General features: G+C 47.4%; 1 protein-coding gene across 14 annotated transcripts in view; it reads left to right on the top strand.

Moving 5' to 3' along the window:
• The window catches only part of TMCO3 (transmembrane and coiled-coil domains 3), a 58,596-nt gene that overhangs the window by 18,853 nt on the left and 23,965 nt on the right, over positions 1-15,778 (top strand). For 12 of the 14 annotated variants that reach the window (XM_063618555.1, XM_055245097.2, XM_055245103.2 and 9 more), the window contains 2 exons: positions 1,846-2,032; positions 13,448-13,565. The exons of the other annotated variants lie outside the window; for them this stretch is intronic. In XM_063618555.1, coding sequence (XP_063474625.1) covers positions 1,846-2,032; positions 13,448-13,565 — 305 coding nt within the window. The remainder of the gene's footprint in view (positions 1-1,845; positions 2,033-13,447; positions 13,566-15,778) is intronic. 14 annotated transcript variants of the gene reach the window in all.

Here is a 15,778-nt window from a genome sequence, read left to right as displayed (position 1 = left end):
GACCTGGGTGCGCCTGCAGGTGGGGTTTCTGATGCATGCACAGGTCCCATGTTGAACAGGAAGCTTCTTACTCTCACCTGTGCCCCTGTGGCCTTTCCTGGAGCCATTTCCCACTGTGGTGTCTCGACACCTTGCTCCCAGGGCCGTCCTGGCTGGAATGTGGGGTAACACAAGATAATAAGGTCAGACAAGGTTCACCCTGGTAATGACCTCAGAGATAACAAGAGTCTCGCCTGTTCTGTATAGAAACTAAAGCTAGAGAGATTGCTACCCACCCAGGGCGCACAGCGAGTTAGCGGCACATCAGCCTCAACTCCATGTGTCCCTTGAGGGTTAGGAAGACCCAGAATTAGAGCTGGCTAACACTGCTCGCAGGAGTAACCCCCAAGCCTGTGGCCTCCTCAGGCTGCAGCCAGCGTGGACGGCACGGGTGCTTCCATTGCTCTTCGGCTGTGATATTCAGAAGAGGAAGGGTGTGAGATGCACTCTGTGATAACCATCACGATTGCCAAGCATAGGAAGTAGAGAAAAGAAATTCAGAAGAGCCTTTGTGGGACCGACCCTTCCTCACCTTGTGGAAGGAGAGAGGGGGCCGAGCAGAATAGAGACTTACCTGAGTCTCTGCGGCCCAGAGCTGTCTGGTGGCATCTGCCGGCCTCCTGTCAAGTGGCCTCTCAGTGTTCAGACGAAGTGAGCCCGGGGCCTCGTGGGGTTGGAAGGCACCGTGGTTCCCCTTTGGGGTCTGGAAGCTCCATGGTGGACAAGCAGGCCAGCTGGTCACAACTGTGGGAAGCTGGGGCATGTCTGCTCATTTCCCTGATTCTCAAAAAAAAGTTATAATTTTGCAAGAAGTGTTATTTTTCACTAAGAACTAGGTGGGAAGGGAAAAGCTCACATGCTCTGAAGCACCCAAGGTACATTGGGGCTGGCGGGCTTGGCGGGTGGGCCCCGCTGGAGCTGCCTGTGTACGTTGGGGTTGGCGGGCTTGGCGGGTGGGCGCCCCTGGAGCTGCCTGTGTACGTTGGGGCGGGTGGGCCCCCCTGGAGCTGCCTGTGTACATTGGGGTTGGCGGGCTTGGCGGGTGGGCCCCCCTGGAGCCGCATGTGCCCGGCTGCTCCATGACGCCTGTGTTTAGCCACACAGCCCCTGCATCCCTTCCTTCTAGGCGCCCCCCCACCCCAACTTTCGCTTTCCATAGAGGGCCTGGAATTAGGGAATTGATGCTTATTTTGATTGGGACCATGCAGTGAGGAGAAAAAAAATATGAATGAGTACTTCAAGTGGAATAGGAGGAGTTCCAGGTTAATTTCTTTGGTTGATGTATCATATTTATGTTTATATAAGTTGGTAGTTTTTATTATTTTAGGATTGAAGTGTGCTTTCTTCCCCTTTCCCGTCTGGTTTAACACGGTGCCGAGTGCACCCCGAGGCACCTATAGAGCCGCCTTGATTGCCGAGCCACACTGCCTAGGTTCACTTCCTGGCTCCGACATTTACTGGCCACGTGACCTTGGGCGAGTCCCTTAAGCTGTGTGTGCCTCGGTGTTTTCATCTAAAAGTGGGGGAAATTGTCATCTTGAGCTCAAGTTGTTCTGAGGATTCGGTTTTATTTACACACGTGGGGAGACAGTGTGTGTGTGTATTGTGTGTGTGCAGCCCTGTGGCAGTGCCTGGCACAGAGGAAGCCTTGTGTGAGTGTTCACCGTGTTCAGATGATGACCCCAGCGTTGCTTCACAAAAGCTCAGTTCTGCCTCCTTTCCTGGATGCAGAAATGCATGAAGTCTGTGGTGTGGTCATTGCCTGTTGTCACTAAAAAGCATGTGAATCACTGTGTTCTCTTTAAGGTGTGGAAGATTTCCTTACAAGGGCCCTGTTACATGACACTGTTAATGATTGCATTTGGCTTGCTGTGGGGGCATCTCTTGCGGATCAAACCCACGCAGAGCGTCTTCATTTCCACGTGTCTGTCCTTGTCGAGCACACCCCTCGTGTCCAGGTTCCTCATGGGTAGTGCTCGGGGTGACAAAGAAGGTAGGTGACGGCATGTTCTGAGTGCGTGTCTAATTCATGCTCGCGTGTAGGTGACTTTTGGATTCACAGCTGAGGGCCTGTGAGGAAAAAACTGCAAAGTCTTACTTCCCCTCTTAGGACTTTCCTAACTATGGTGGATACCAGGGCTTACATTCCGTAAGGAAACGGTGTCCCTGTGAACTCAGCTCCTCCAAACCTCCACTTCTCCACTTGATTAAGAAAAATGCCTGTTAGGATCGATTGAGGGCCGGAGAGAAATTGGACCAAGATTTTGAAAAACCAGTCAGCATTGGAAAATGACCTGTGGAATTGGTGGATTTTAGGAAGTTGTGTATGTTTTGCTGCTTTAATTCTAGCAGGCACTGGGAATTGATACACTTTTGATACTTTCTTCCGTGAAATCAAGGTGCTTTGGTAACTGAAGGTGTTCCCGACTCTTTGGCTTTGGCCTTAGTTTCGTCGTATGTATGAAACATTGGCGCTTCTACGCTGTGACTGTTTAGTGGAAGCTGACTTGCTCAGAGCCTAGGTAGGACCGTGTCCTACGCGGGGAGGCTTGGCAGGTTGCTGTTTCTGATAGCCTTCCTACCCGCTGGGTAAGCTGTCACTGTTTTGCTCTTATTTTGTAGAAGTAAAATACGGGGTCAAAATGTCAGTCACTTTAGTCTGACGTTCACCCTGCACAGAACACACAGGCATGGAAGAGAAAATACGGAAAGAGAAAACCAAAGAGGTGTGTCTGACCTCTCCTGTAAACCGACAGGCTCTGTGCCAGCAACCGAGAGGCTGAGCAGAGCTGGCCATGGGCGGCCAAGCAGGGTGCTGGAGCATGTGGGACCCACACGTGCCCTCACTGTGTGACAGGCAGTTGGGAAGCATCACTCTGTGAAAGGAGGCAAGGAAAACTTTTAAAAAATCTGCGGCCTTCTGCTGGGCCTGAGGTGCCAGTAGGACACGGATGCAGCCTCCCTGCTAGAAGCTGGATGGGTGGCCCCGGCCATGGGCCTCCTCCGTGCTGGTCCCAGCATCCCTGTGGGCTGGTCCTAGGGTCAGCCCCATTGTGAGACCGGACAGGGATGGAGGGTCGGGGGCTGAGTGAAATGAAAAAAGACCAAGTGGGGACCAGGAACGATGCACGAAAACAGTTCCTGGTTTAGTGGCCCGCACACGGGAACATCCACACCTGTGAAGAAATCCGTGGCTGGGAAAGAGCTGACAGACTCAACAGTCACAGTGTGAACTGCCCTTATGGACAGAGAAGCTTAACAAAGACTTCAAAATCAGTGCGCAGTATATATACACTCGGAGTCACTGGGGCTGGGACTGGAGAGGGAGAGGGGTGGAGTGTAGATGGAGAGGGGTGGAGTGTAGATGGAGAGGGTCAGTATATATAGATTTGGAGCCCCAAGTGCTGGGATTGGAAGGGGGCCGGAGTGTAGATGGAGAGGGTCAGTATATATAGACTCGGAGCCCCAGGAGCCAGAGTGTAGATGGAGAGGGGTGGAGTGTAGATGGAGAGGGTCAGTATATATAGATTTGGAGCCCCAAGTGCTGGGATTGGAAGGGGGCCGGAGTGTAGATGGAGAGGGTCAGTATATATAGATTTGGAGCCCCAGGAGCCAGAGTGTAGATGGAGAGGGGTGGAGTGTAGATGGAGAGGGGTGGAGTGTAGATGGAGAGGGTCAGTATATATAGATTTGGAGCCCCAGGAGCCAGAGTGTAGATGGAGAGGGGTGGAGTGTAGATGGAGAGGGGTGGAGTGTAGATGGAGAGGGTCAGTATATATAGATTTGGAGCCCCAGGTGCTGGGACTGGAAGGGGGCCGGAGTGTAGATGGAGAGGGTCAGTATATATAGATTTGGAGCCCCAGGTGCTGGGACTGGAAGGGGGCTGGAGTGTAGATGGAGAGGGTCAGTATATATAGATTTGGAGCCCCAGGTGCTGGGATTGGAAGGGGGGCAGAGTGTAGATGGAGAGGGTCAGTATATATAGATTTGGAGCCCCAGGTGCTGGGATTGGAAGGGGGCCGGAGTGTAGATGGAGAGGGTCAGTATATATAGATTTGGAGCCCCAGGTGCTGGGACTGGAAGGGGGCCGGAGTGTAGATGGAGAGGGTCAGTATATATAGATTTGGAGCCCCAGGTGCTGGGACTGGAAGGGGGCCGGAGTGTAGATGGAGAGGGTCAGTATATATAGATTTGGAGCCCCAGGTGCTGGGACTGGAAGGGGGCTGGAGTGTAGATGGAGAGGGTCAGTATATATAGATTTGGAGCCCCAGGTGCTGGGATTGGAAGGGGGGCAGAGTGTAGATGGAGAGGGTCAGTATATATAGATTTGGAGCCCCAAGTGCTGGGATTGGAAGGGGGCTGGAGTGTAGATGGAGAGGGTCAGTATATATAGATTTGGAGCCCCAGGTGCTGGGACTGGAAGGGGGCCGGAGTGTAGATGGAGAGGGTCAGTATATATAGATTTGGAGCCCCAGGTGCTGGGATTGGAAGGGGGCCGGAGTGTAGATGGAGAGGGTCAGTATATATAGATTTGGAGCCCCAGGTGCTGGGATTGGAAGGGGGCCGGAGTGTAGATGGAGAGGGTCAGTATATATAGATTTGGAGCCCCAGGTGCTGGGATTGGAAGGGGGCCGGAGTGTAGATGGAGAGGGTCAGTATATATAGATTTGGAGCCCCAGGTGCTGGGACTGGAAGGGGGCCGGAGTGTAGATGGAGAGGGTCAGTATATATAGATTTGGAGCCCCAGGTGCTGGGACTGGAAGGGGGCCGGAGTGTAGATGGAGAGGGTCAGTATATATAGATTTGGAGCCCCAGGTGCTGGGATTGGAAGGGGGCTGGAGTGTAGATGGAGAGGGTCAGTATATATAGACTTGGAGCCCCAGGTGCTGGGATTGGAAAGAGGACCTGGTAGGTTTTCAGAACTCAAGACAGGAGCCCATCTCCAACACTGATGGGATAAGGGGAAATAAGTCCACCCAGGCATGTCATGTTCTGCAGCAGAGTGTGAAGTAGAAGGGAACATCTGAACACTTGGCAGAAAAGACAGGTGGTTTAAAAAGGAACAGCAAATAAATGGGCTGATAGGACATGTCTCCTCGGCAACGTCAGATGGTGCAAGATAGTGGATAGGTAACCCACACCCTGGGGAGACAAGTTATGTGTGCCCAGTGAAAGTACCATCCAAGAGTAGGGGGTGAAATGCAGGCATTTCTGATGTGCAAAGACCCCAGAGCACCGCCCACCCCGCAGTCCCCACAGGGCTCGGACCCAGGCCCTGCAGAGGCAGAGCTGGATGTGGAAGCAGCAGGGAGACAGAGGGGGCTAGAAGGTGATACATTTAGTCAGTTATGACTGTTAGAAAAGGAGGGCAGGGAGATAGAGGGGGTAGAAGGTGATACATTTAGTCAGTTATGACTGTTAGAAAAGGAGGGCAGGGAGATAGAGGGGGTAGAAGGTGATACATTTAGTCAGTTATGACTGTTAGAAAAGGAGGGCAGGGAGATAGAGGGGGCTAGAAGGTGATACATTTAGTCAGTATGACTGTTAGAAAAGGAGGTGTTTGAGTTTGTAGATAGTAAGAAGATAGGAGGGTTGCGTGTTTGCGAGGTAGTTAGACTCAAGGACTCGGAGACTGAAAGGACATTTACAATGAGACATGTTAAATGGGTAACATACCCACAGCACAGTTAGAAATTGTAATTTGAAGAAAAAGCTTCAGGAATAAACTTATCAAAAGAGAGCTGTGACCTTTGAGGATAAAGTCACAAATGGAGTGAATTTAGGCTCATGGAGTTCATAAAAAGACTCCATTCATAAAGATGTCATTTCTCCCCAAATTTATAAACTCATAGCTGTTCCAATAAAAAAAATCTGGCAGGATTTTTCATGAAACTGAAGAAACTGATCCTAAAATTCAGTGGGTACCAAAAGGCCAAGAATAGCCAACATTAATTTGAGGTGAGGAGTCCCCCGCCAGCTCTCAGGACTGAGGGTGTCACAGTGGATAGCAGCACTGCAGGCTGAGATGGAGCTGGGGAGCGGGGCCCACAGCCCAGACACTGCAGAGAAGCCGGGGAGATCGAGTCACCAGGAGTGGGAATTAGCTATCCAAACGGAAGAAAATGAAATTAGCTTGACTTTAGAACTGCGAGAAGGAAATAGAAAATATCCTTATAACCTTAGGGTAGAATTCCTTAAAATATAAAATGCAGAATTCAAAAGAGAAAATACTGATACATATGACACATTTGACTTTGTAACTTTCTTTTTCATACTAACCTCACTATGGGAACAACTGTAACTTTTATTGAAAGGCATTTTTTTTAAATAAGCCACAGGCCAGAGGAAGACATTTCCTTTTTTTTTTTTTTTTTTTTTTGTGACGGAGTCTCGCTCTGTCGCCCAGGCTGGAGTGCAGTGGCGCAATCTCGGCTCACTTCAAGCTCCGCCTCCCAGGTTCACGCCATTCTCCTGCCTCAGCCTCTCTGAGTAGCTGGGACTACAGGTGCCTGCCACCACGCCCAGCCAATTTTTTGTATTTTTAGTAGAGACGAGGGTTTCACCGTGTTAGCCAAGATGGTCTCGATCTCCTGACCTTGTGATCCGCCCGCCTCGGCCTCCCAAAGTGCTGGGATTACAAGCGTGAGCCACTGCGCCCGGCCGAGGAAGACATTTCCTATAGTTATTTATTGTTTGTTTGTTTAGAGCAAAGGATTAATATTCAGAATGTATCAAGAACGTCTGTAAATCCAAACCAAAAAGTAACCTAATGGGAAAATAGACAGAATATCTGAGCAAGTAACTTACGGGAGAAGAAATCTAAATGATGAACAAACAGGAAGACATGAGCCTCGCTAGTATTCGGGGGTGCAGGCTGATGGGACTGAGATCGACGCCATCCACACGAGCTTGCTGCCAAGCTTTGTTTTAGACCTAGTCTTGCTGTCACCCAGGCTGGAGTGCAGTGGCTCGATCTTGGCTCACTGCAGCCCCAACCTCCTGGCTCCAGCAATCCTCCCGTCTCAGCATTGTGAGTAGCTGGGATGACAGGCGTGTGCCACCATGCCTGGCTAAGTTTTGAGTTTTTTTGTAGAGATGGGGGTCTTGCTATGTTACCCAGGCTGGTTTTGAACCTTGGCCTCGAGCAATCCTCCTGCCTCGGCCTCCCAAAGCACTGGGATTGCAGGCATGAGCCACCACCCCTGGCCCTGGCAGACATTTTTAACCGGATCTACCGTTGCAAGATCTAAGCATTCTCCATGGGAATGTAAATTGGTTCAGCCACTTTGGAGAACAATTTTGCAATCAGAAAATTCCATTTCTACGTACATATCCTAGAAAATTCTTGCAAATTATTATAATTCAAAACAGCATTTTTTTAATAGCAAAAAATTAATCAACTGAATATTCAGAAACATGCTGGACAGTTAAGACGTATTCATACATTGGAATGCTGCAGAAGCAAATGTGAATTACTTCCATAGCATGGAGGGAAAGATAAAGATGTGGAATACAACATGTTTGTGTGTTTAAAGTCTGAACTTTACATACATGCAAACTTTTACACCAAAAGCAAGAAGAAGTGTTTGAGAATGACAAATGTGGCTGGGTGACTGTGCCAGAGATGGGGAAGGCATGCCATCAGAGAGGGACGCAGGGCAGTCAGCTGCTTGTGACATTTCTTTCAGAAGCTGAGTGATGGCTCTGGTTGTTCATGACATGCTTTGTACCTTTTTTCTTGATCCAAAGTATTTTATAATAATTGTTTTTAAAAACAAGGTAACTGGCTGGGCACAGTGACTCACGCTGGTAATCCTAGCACTTTGGGAGGCCAAGGTAGGCGGATCACAAGGTCAAGAGATCGAGACCAGCCTGGCCAACATGGTGAAACCCCATCTCTACTAAAAATACAAAAATTAGCTGGCTGTGGTGGCACGTGCCTGTAGTCCCAACTACTTGGGAGGCTGAGGCAGGAGAATCACTTGAACCCGGGAGACAGAGGTTGCAGTGAGCTGAGATCGCACCACTGCACTCCGGTCTGGCAACAGAGCCAGACTCCGTCTCAAAAAAAAAAAAAAGGTGACCACTAAAAAGTGGAAATGCAGTCTATAATTTCCAAATGCTGCTGTTTTATTACTGTAGTTTTTAGTAAGTTTTGAGACCAGGAAGTGTGAATCCTTCAACTTTGTTCAAGATTATTTTGGCTGTTTGGGGTCACCTGAAATTCCATATACATTTTAGGACAGTGTTTTCTATTTCTTCAGAAAACATCGTTGGGATTCTGATAGGAATTGCATTGGATTTGTAGTTGTAATTTTGGTAGTGTTGACATCTGAACAATATTAAGTCTTCCAGTCCATGAATACAAGATATTTTTCTATTTAAGTGTGTCTTTCATTTCTTTTAGCCATGCTTTTAAGTTTTCAGTGTATAAGTGTTTTGCCTCCTTGGTTCACTTTGTCCTAAGTATTTGATTCTTTTTGATCTGTTGTAAATGGAATTGTTTTCTTAATCTCCTTTTCAGATTGTTCGTTGTTAGTATATAAGAAATGCAGCCGGCTGGGCACGGTGGCTCACGCCTGTAATCCCAGCACTTTGGGAGGCCGAGGTGGGCGGATCACGAGGTCAGGAGATCAAGACCATCCTGGCTAACACGGTGAAACCCCTTCTCTACTAAAAATACAAAAAATTAGCCGAGCATGGTGGCGGGCGCCTGTAGTCCCAGCTACTCAAAAGGCTGAGGCAGGAGAATGGCGTGAACCTGGGAGGCGGAGTTTGCAGTGAGCCGAGATCGAGCCACTGCACTCCAGCCTGGTTGACAGAGCAAGACTCCGTCCCCCGCCCCCCCCCAAAAAAAAAGAAATGCAGCTGACTTGTGTGTGTTTATTTTGTGCCCTGCAACTTTGTGAACTGGTTTATTCTAATAGATTTTTGTGTGTGAAATCTTTAGGATTTTCTACATGTGAGATAATCTCATTTGCCTACAGGATCATTAAATTCATCCTTTCCAATTTGGATACCAGCCTTGTGTCTTAGAGATGCATACTGAAAAGTGTGGTTAAGAGGATGACTGGGGTTTCCCTCAGGAGGGTAGAGTGGAGGTTAGTGTTTGAAACAAGGTTAGTCTACCTGATCATGGAAACTGAATTATTTGTTCCTTGAGATGCACTGTGTTTTTCTTTCTACTTTTGCATATGCTTGAAATTTTATTAGAAATTCCTGTGTATGTCCAGGCATGATGGCTCATGCCTATAATCTCGGCACTTTGGGAGGCCAAGGCAGGTGGATCACATGAGGTCAGGAGTTCAAGACCATCCTAGCCAACATGGCAAAACCCCGTCTCTACTGAAAATACAAAAATTAGCTGGGCATGGTGGCACACGCCTATAATCCCCAGCTACTCGGAGGCTGAGGCACAAGAATTGCTTGAACCCTGGAGGTGGAGCTTCCAGTGAGCCGAGTTCACACCACTGCACTCCAGCTTGTGCCACAGAGTGAGACACCATCTCAAAAAAAAAAAAAAAAAAAAAAAAAGAAAGAAAAGAAAAAGAAATTCGTATATAGCCCAAACTTAAGACTGTCTCACCAGAGCTTAGAGGTATCAACTCTGGCCACACCAGCAGCCTCAGTCACTCTTCTTACATGGATTTTGGTCCAAATTCTGCTCCTTTTCTATTTTTCAAGATTTCTAGCCCCTTGAAATCTTGGTAGGTAGGGACCCTACCCTCAAAGGAGTCCAGTAAATGTATAACTCCACTCTGCCTTGCCTGTGCTGAAAACCCATAGAAAGAGGAACAGAGGAGGCAGGCACCTGGAGGTCAGAATGGCAGCTGGATTGTGAAGAAGGTGTGGTTTGCATGCCTGGCAGTGATGAGCTTCTTAGGCTTCATTCTTAACCTCGGAGCAAGACTCACCATCCAGCCACATGCAGCGTTGGCCTCCAGAGGCCTCTGTGGGCAGGGCCTGCCCTGTGAAACTCAGGTCTGCAGGAGAACCTTGAGACCAGGTGCCGTGGGCTGGCTGGTTTACAAAGGAAGACGGGCTCTATCCGTTCCCAGGAAGAGCGCCCTTGTCTCTCTGGGAGTAATGTATGTGGGACCAGGCGAGAGGCCAGGAGTGGTGAGGAAACATTTTCCCTTCTTGTGAAAATGCAAGCGAGGGGAAAGGAGGTTTCCCTGACAATGTGCTGGAATATTTGTGCAGCCTTTGTTGTTGTTGTTGTTGTTGTTGAGACGGAGTCTCGCTCTGTCACCCAGGCTGGAGTGCAGCAGTGCAATCTCGGCTCACTGCAAGTTCCACCTCCTGGGTTCACACCATTCTCCCGCCTCAGCCTCCCAGGTAGCTGGGACTACAGGCACCCGCCACCACGCCCAGCTAATTTTGTTTTGTATTTTTAGTAGAGATGATGTTTCACCGTGTTAGCCAGGATGGTCTCGATCTCCTGACCTCATGATCCGCCCGCCTTGGCCTCCCAGAGTGCTGGGATTTCATGCAGCCATTTTTGTACTAGTGAATAAATGGAATTCCTGAACGTCCACCAAGAGATGAATGGATAAATTGTGGTCTGTTCTACAACAGTTTTAAAAATGAATCAGAGCTTTTTGCATCAACATGGATAATTTTTAGATATAGTGGTGGTCAAAAACAGCAAGTCGCGGAATTGTTGTTTCTGTGAAGTTTAATATTACAAAATAATAAACTCAGTGTTGCTTCCAAATCTATAGGTGTTACATTAAGTAGAAATGCATTCAAGGGGATGATGAACTTTCAGAATAAGGTCAAGTGGGAACTGTGGGTGGAGGGAAGAGGGGCCCAGTATCAAGGGGTTTACAGACCTCCTTGTCGGCACCCTTAGGACTTTATTTATTTAAAAATCTGAAGCAAATATGTTACAGGTTTAAAATATAGCAAAATTCCTTAGTGGGTATGTGGGCATTTGATATACTCCTTGTTCTCTGTATATTTTCACTGTTTAATAAAAGGAATGGAAAACGGAAGAAATCCAAATGCTTATAGTAGTGATAAGCACAAGAAGGTAGTGCAAATTTCAGAAAGATGACAATAGTGAAAGTGTTGAGAAATTAGAGAAGTTGTCATATTTCAGTGTAGTAATATTTTCATCTTGTCTGGTTGCACTGCTGAAGTTTTGTGTCCGTCACTACTCCGAGCACTTGTCTTCCTCCTGCAGCCCCGTGAAGTCCCTCGCAAGCAGATGTTTCCTGCGCAGGCCCTGTGGGTGTGGACTCGGGGTCCTGCACCAGGGACCTTGGTGAAGACCTGGTCTCTGGTCTGTGGTGCCCATGGTCTAGCGGGCGACAGTTGAGTGTCTGTTGATTTCAGCCAGTTCATTATGATTGGTGCAAAGGAAGAGAACAAAATATTTAAAACATTTACAAAATGCCGGCAGTAATATCATCAAAGGCTGTCTCTAAAAAGTGAGATGTAGTGAGAGATTTTGTTTCTTTTAAATAGAAGGGGCGCAGGTGTGAACGTGTTATCTGCGGAAGATGTGGGGTGGCCCCGGCTCCATCGCATCCCACAGACTCATCTCGCAGCCTCCCTCCCGTCCTGCGAAGGCTGCGAGATAAAGAGAGGTGCGGTGACCACAAGCCCATGCGAGCCTTAGGGTGAAAATCGCTGATCTGTGAAGCCTCCGCATGGACAATATTAGTTGGGAGGCAATTTTTATCATCTCCTGAATCGTGTAACCCTAAAAGGCACAAAGCTGTAGCCACAGCAGCTTAACGTCATCATCTGTTCAGACTGTTTTAAAATTCTAAGCCAAGATATTTTGTTCACCAGAAATTTAATTTTGTACAATAAGTAAATCAAGCCTTCTAAAACGATTACCTGAAGCTCTATCCAGAAAGAGATTTTTGCTGGCATCAAGGGATTTTGTGTGGTTCTGCTGGTTTTTTAAAATAAGCCTTTTCTATCAGATTGGTCTTTTGAAATCTGTTAATAGCAGTAGCTTTTTTTTTTTTTTTTTTTTTTTGAGACGGAGTCTCGCTCTTGTCCCCCAGGCTGGAGTGCAGTGGCGCGATCTCGGCTCACTGTAACCTCTGCCTCCCAGGTTCAAGCGATTCTCCTGCCTCAGCCTCCCAAGTAGCTGCAGGTGCCCGCCACCATGCCCAGCTAATTTTTTGTATTTTTAGAACAGATGCGGTTTCACCATGTTGGTCAGGCTGGTCTCGAACTCCTGACCTCAGGTGATCCACCCGCCTCAGCCTCCCAAAGTGCTGGGATTACAGGTGTGAGCCACTGTGCCCAGCCACTTTTTTTTTTTTTTTTTTTTTTTAAGAAAAAACATCTCGTTTGGGGTGGGGTTGGGGGAATGACAATGTAATTTTTAGAAGCATATTTACAGAGTTCATAGCCGGAACTGTACGTTGAAAATGGAGACCTTTGGAGGCTTGTGCAAGTTACTGAATTCGTGAAAAATGTCTCGTTTTCCTTTCTTCTTTCCAGAGTTGTTACTTGGTCTCTTCAGCTAGTCATGGCTGCTACTGTCCTGCCCTCGTGAGCCAGTGTTTGTCTACCGGGCCACCTTGGTCTCACAGCGAAGGCTCATTCCGTGTGGTGGCTTGGGTGGGTCTGCACCATTTGGACACCAAGTCTGTGTTGGTCACACAGAGAAGGCTCATTCTGTGCAGTGGCTTGGATGGGTCTGCACACGTGGAACACACCACGTGACCAGAGGGGCCTGAGTCAGGCCTACCTGGAGTAGCTCAGGGAAGCTGTGAAGGTGAGAAGCGAAGGCTTCTCTGTGTGTTTCTGGGACACAGTGAAATTGGTGTGATTATTCAAGCCTGTCGTCTTGTTTGCCATGTCATCTTTTTTGTCATGAGGTTTTTCAATAATTACATAAATAACAAGTAAGTAGTAGAAGTAAAGGTGTTCTGATGATTTACTCTGCAACATTTTTAATCTTAAAATGCTTCAGTGTTTGTTCTCAAAGAGGTTTTAAAGTCTATTCTTAAAAATATAAAGTGCCGGCCGGGAGTAGTGCCCCATGCCTGTAATCCCAGCACTTTGGGAGGCCAAGGCAGGCGGCGGATCACGAGGTCAGAAGTTTGAGACCAGCCTGACCAACATGGTGAAACCCCATCTCTACTAAAGATACAAAAATTAGCCAGGCATGATGACAGGCGCCTATAATCCCAGCTACTCAGGAGGCTGAGGCAGGAGAATCACTTGAACCCAGGAGGCGGAGGTTGCAGTGAGCTGAGATCGTGCCACTGCACTTCAGCCCGAGCGACAGAGCAAAACTCCGTCTCAAAAAAAAAAAAAAAAAAGTAAAGTGCCAAAATAATTTGAGTTATTTTGGAAGTGTGTAAAATGGCAATATTTTGACTTTGGATACTTTTGAGTTGCTGTAGACCTGTCTTCAATGCCTTTCCCCCCACAGGCGACATTGACTACAGCACTGTGCTCCTCGGCATGCTGGTGACGCAGGACGTGCAGCTCGGGCTCTTCATGGCCGTCATGCCAACTCTCATACAGGCGGGCGCCAGTGCATCTTCTAGGTAAATGCTTTGTGTACACAATTTGTTTTTCTAGTTTACAATCACTTGTGCATAAAAATACTACTTAATACCTTTTCCAAAGGATGTTCTGAGCTCAGATGGCTCAGGCGTCCGTGCACAGTCCCTGGAGGAGTACTGCCTTGCTCACGCCCTGGCTCTGTGCATAGCTCCTCACCACGGGGAGGTGACTGATCCTCACGGTTCCTCAGTCCTGTCTTCCATCAAGTAGGGGTGGTAGTACCCACCGATGGAGTAGTCAGGAGGAATGAATGAGTTCAGATAGAAACATACTTAGAACAATGCCCAGAACATAGTGATGTGGAGGGAGGGGAGTGTCTGTATGCATGTGTATGTGTGCATGGGGAGGGAGTATCTGTGTGTGTGTGTGTGTGTGTAGGTAGGGTACATCTGTGTGCTTACGTGGTATGTGTGTGCATGTATTCATGTGTATCTACATGTATGTGTGGCGTGCCTGTGGTGGGGGGGCATGTGTGGTGTGTGTCTGTGTTCTGTGGTATGTCTGGGGGGTATCCACGTGTGCATATGTGGGATATATCTGTATGTTTGCATGTGTCTGCATGCATGTGTGTCTGCATGTATATCTGCATGCACGTGTGGTGTGTGTGCGTGTATGAGAGCGATCGTTGTGTGGTTGTCATTGTCACTGTCATCATCATTACCACTTCCCTGATCCTTCTTTTCATTCTCCCAACATCGTATTACCAAACGTAAACTGCACCTGCTTGGGTTCGTATGGAGAGAGAAGCCAAATGGGAAGAATTAATTTATCCAGAAAGTTGTAGGTTGTGCCGCATGTACAAATACATTCCAAGAATATCAGCCAGAAAATAAGGACAGTTGCAAAGTCTAGGGTGCCCTATGAAACTTAAAGTGGGATAGGACTGTAAGCTTGAGTTTGTTTTAAGCCAATATACTATACTTTATGTGTGTAAATATTGTGCTTTAGATCTAATCTCCAGAGGCTACCTTTATTACACTTCTTACAGCAATAAGTACAACTGATCAAAAATTAGGGGACCTTTTTGAAACTTCTTTTGGAACCAGATTGAGGTGCTAGGACCTGTCTCATGTGCTTTATTTCTTCCTTTCCAACCTGTATGCTTTTGGGTTTCTTCTTGCCTTATTGCACTGGCTGGAATGTCCAGTACTTTGTTGAAAAAGATTGTGTAAGAGGACATCTTTGCCTTGCTCTTGACCTCAGAGGGAAGCATTCAGTCTCTCACCGTTAGGTATGATGTTAGCCATAGGTTTATTGTAGACACTCTGTCAAGCTGAGGCAATTCCCATCTATTCCTAGTTTGCTGAGAGTTTTTATGATGAATGGGTGGTGGATTCTGTCAATTGCTTTTCCTAAACCAATTGATACAATTATCTAATTTTTCTTTGTTGTTGTTGTTGTTTGAGACGGAGTCTCGCTCTGTCACCCAGCCTGGAGTGCAGCAGCACGATCTCGGCTCACTGTAAGCTCCGCCTCCTGGCTTCACGCCATTCTCCTGCCTCAGCCTCCGGAGTAGCTGGGACCACAGGTGCCTGCCGCCACGCCCAGCCAATGTTTTGTATTTTTGGTAGAGACGAGGGTTTCACCGTGTTAGCCAAGATGGTCTCGATCTCCTGACCTTGTGATCCGCCCGCCTCGGCCTCCCAAAGTGCTGGGATTACAGGCGTGAGCCACCGCGCCCGGCCTTCTTTTTTAGCTAGTTGACATGATGGATAACATTGGTTTTTGAAAGTTGAACCAGCCTTGCATACCTGGGATAATTCCCTGTTGGTTTAGGTATATAATTGTTTTTATACATTGCTGCCTTCAATTTGCTAATTTATTGAGGATTTGGGGGTCTAAGTTCATGAGAGATATTGATGTGTAGTTCTCTCTCTCTTTTTTTTTTTTGATACTCTGGGTTTTGGTAATGAGTCATACTAGGTTCACAAAATGTTTTGGGAAGTGTTCCTTTCTTTTTATTTTCTGGAAAACATTGTATAAAATTGATGTCAGTTCTTCCTTAATATTTGGTAGAATTCTGCAGTAAAACCCTCTGGGTCATGAGATTTCCTTTTGGGGAGTTTTCTTACAAATTTAATTTGCCTAATAGTCACAATAGATATTCAGAATATCTACTTCATGTTGCTGAGTTGTGGTAGCTTAGCTTTTTGAGGAATTGTTCCATTCTGTCTCAGTTGTCAGATTTATATAT

Source organism: Symphalangus syndactylus, chromosome 15 (genome assembly GCF_028878055.3).
Source record: "Symphalangus syndactylus isolate Jambi chromosome 15, NHGRI_mSymSyn1-v2.1_pri, whole genome shotgun sequence".
NCBI lineage: Eukaryota > Metazoa > Chordata > Mammalia > Primates > Hylobatidae > Symphalangus > Symphalangus syndactylus.
This window is presented reverse-complemented; position numbering and strand designations above follow the sequence as displayed.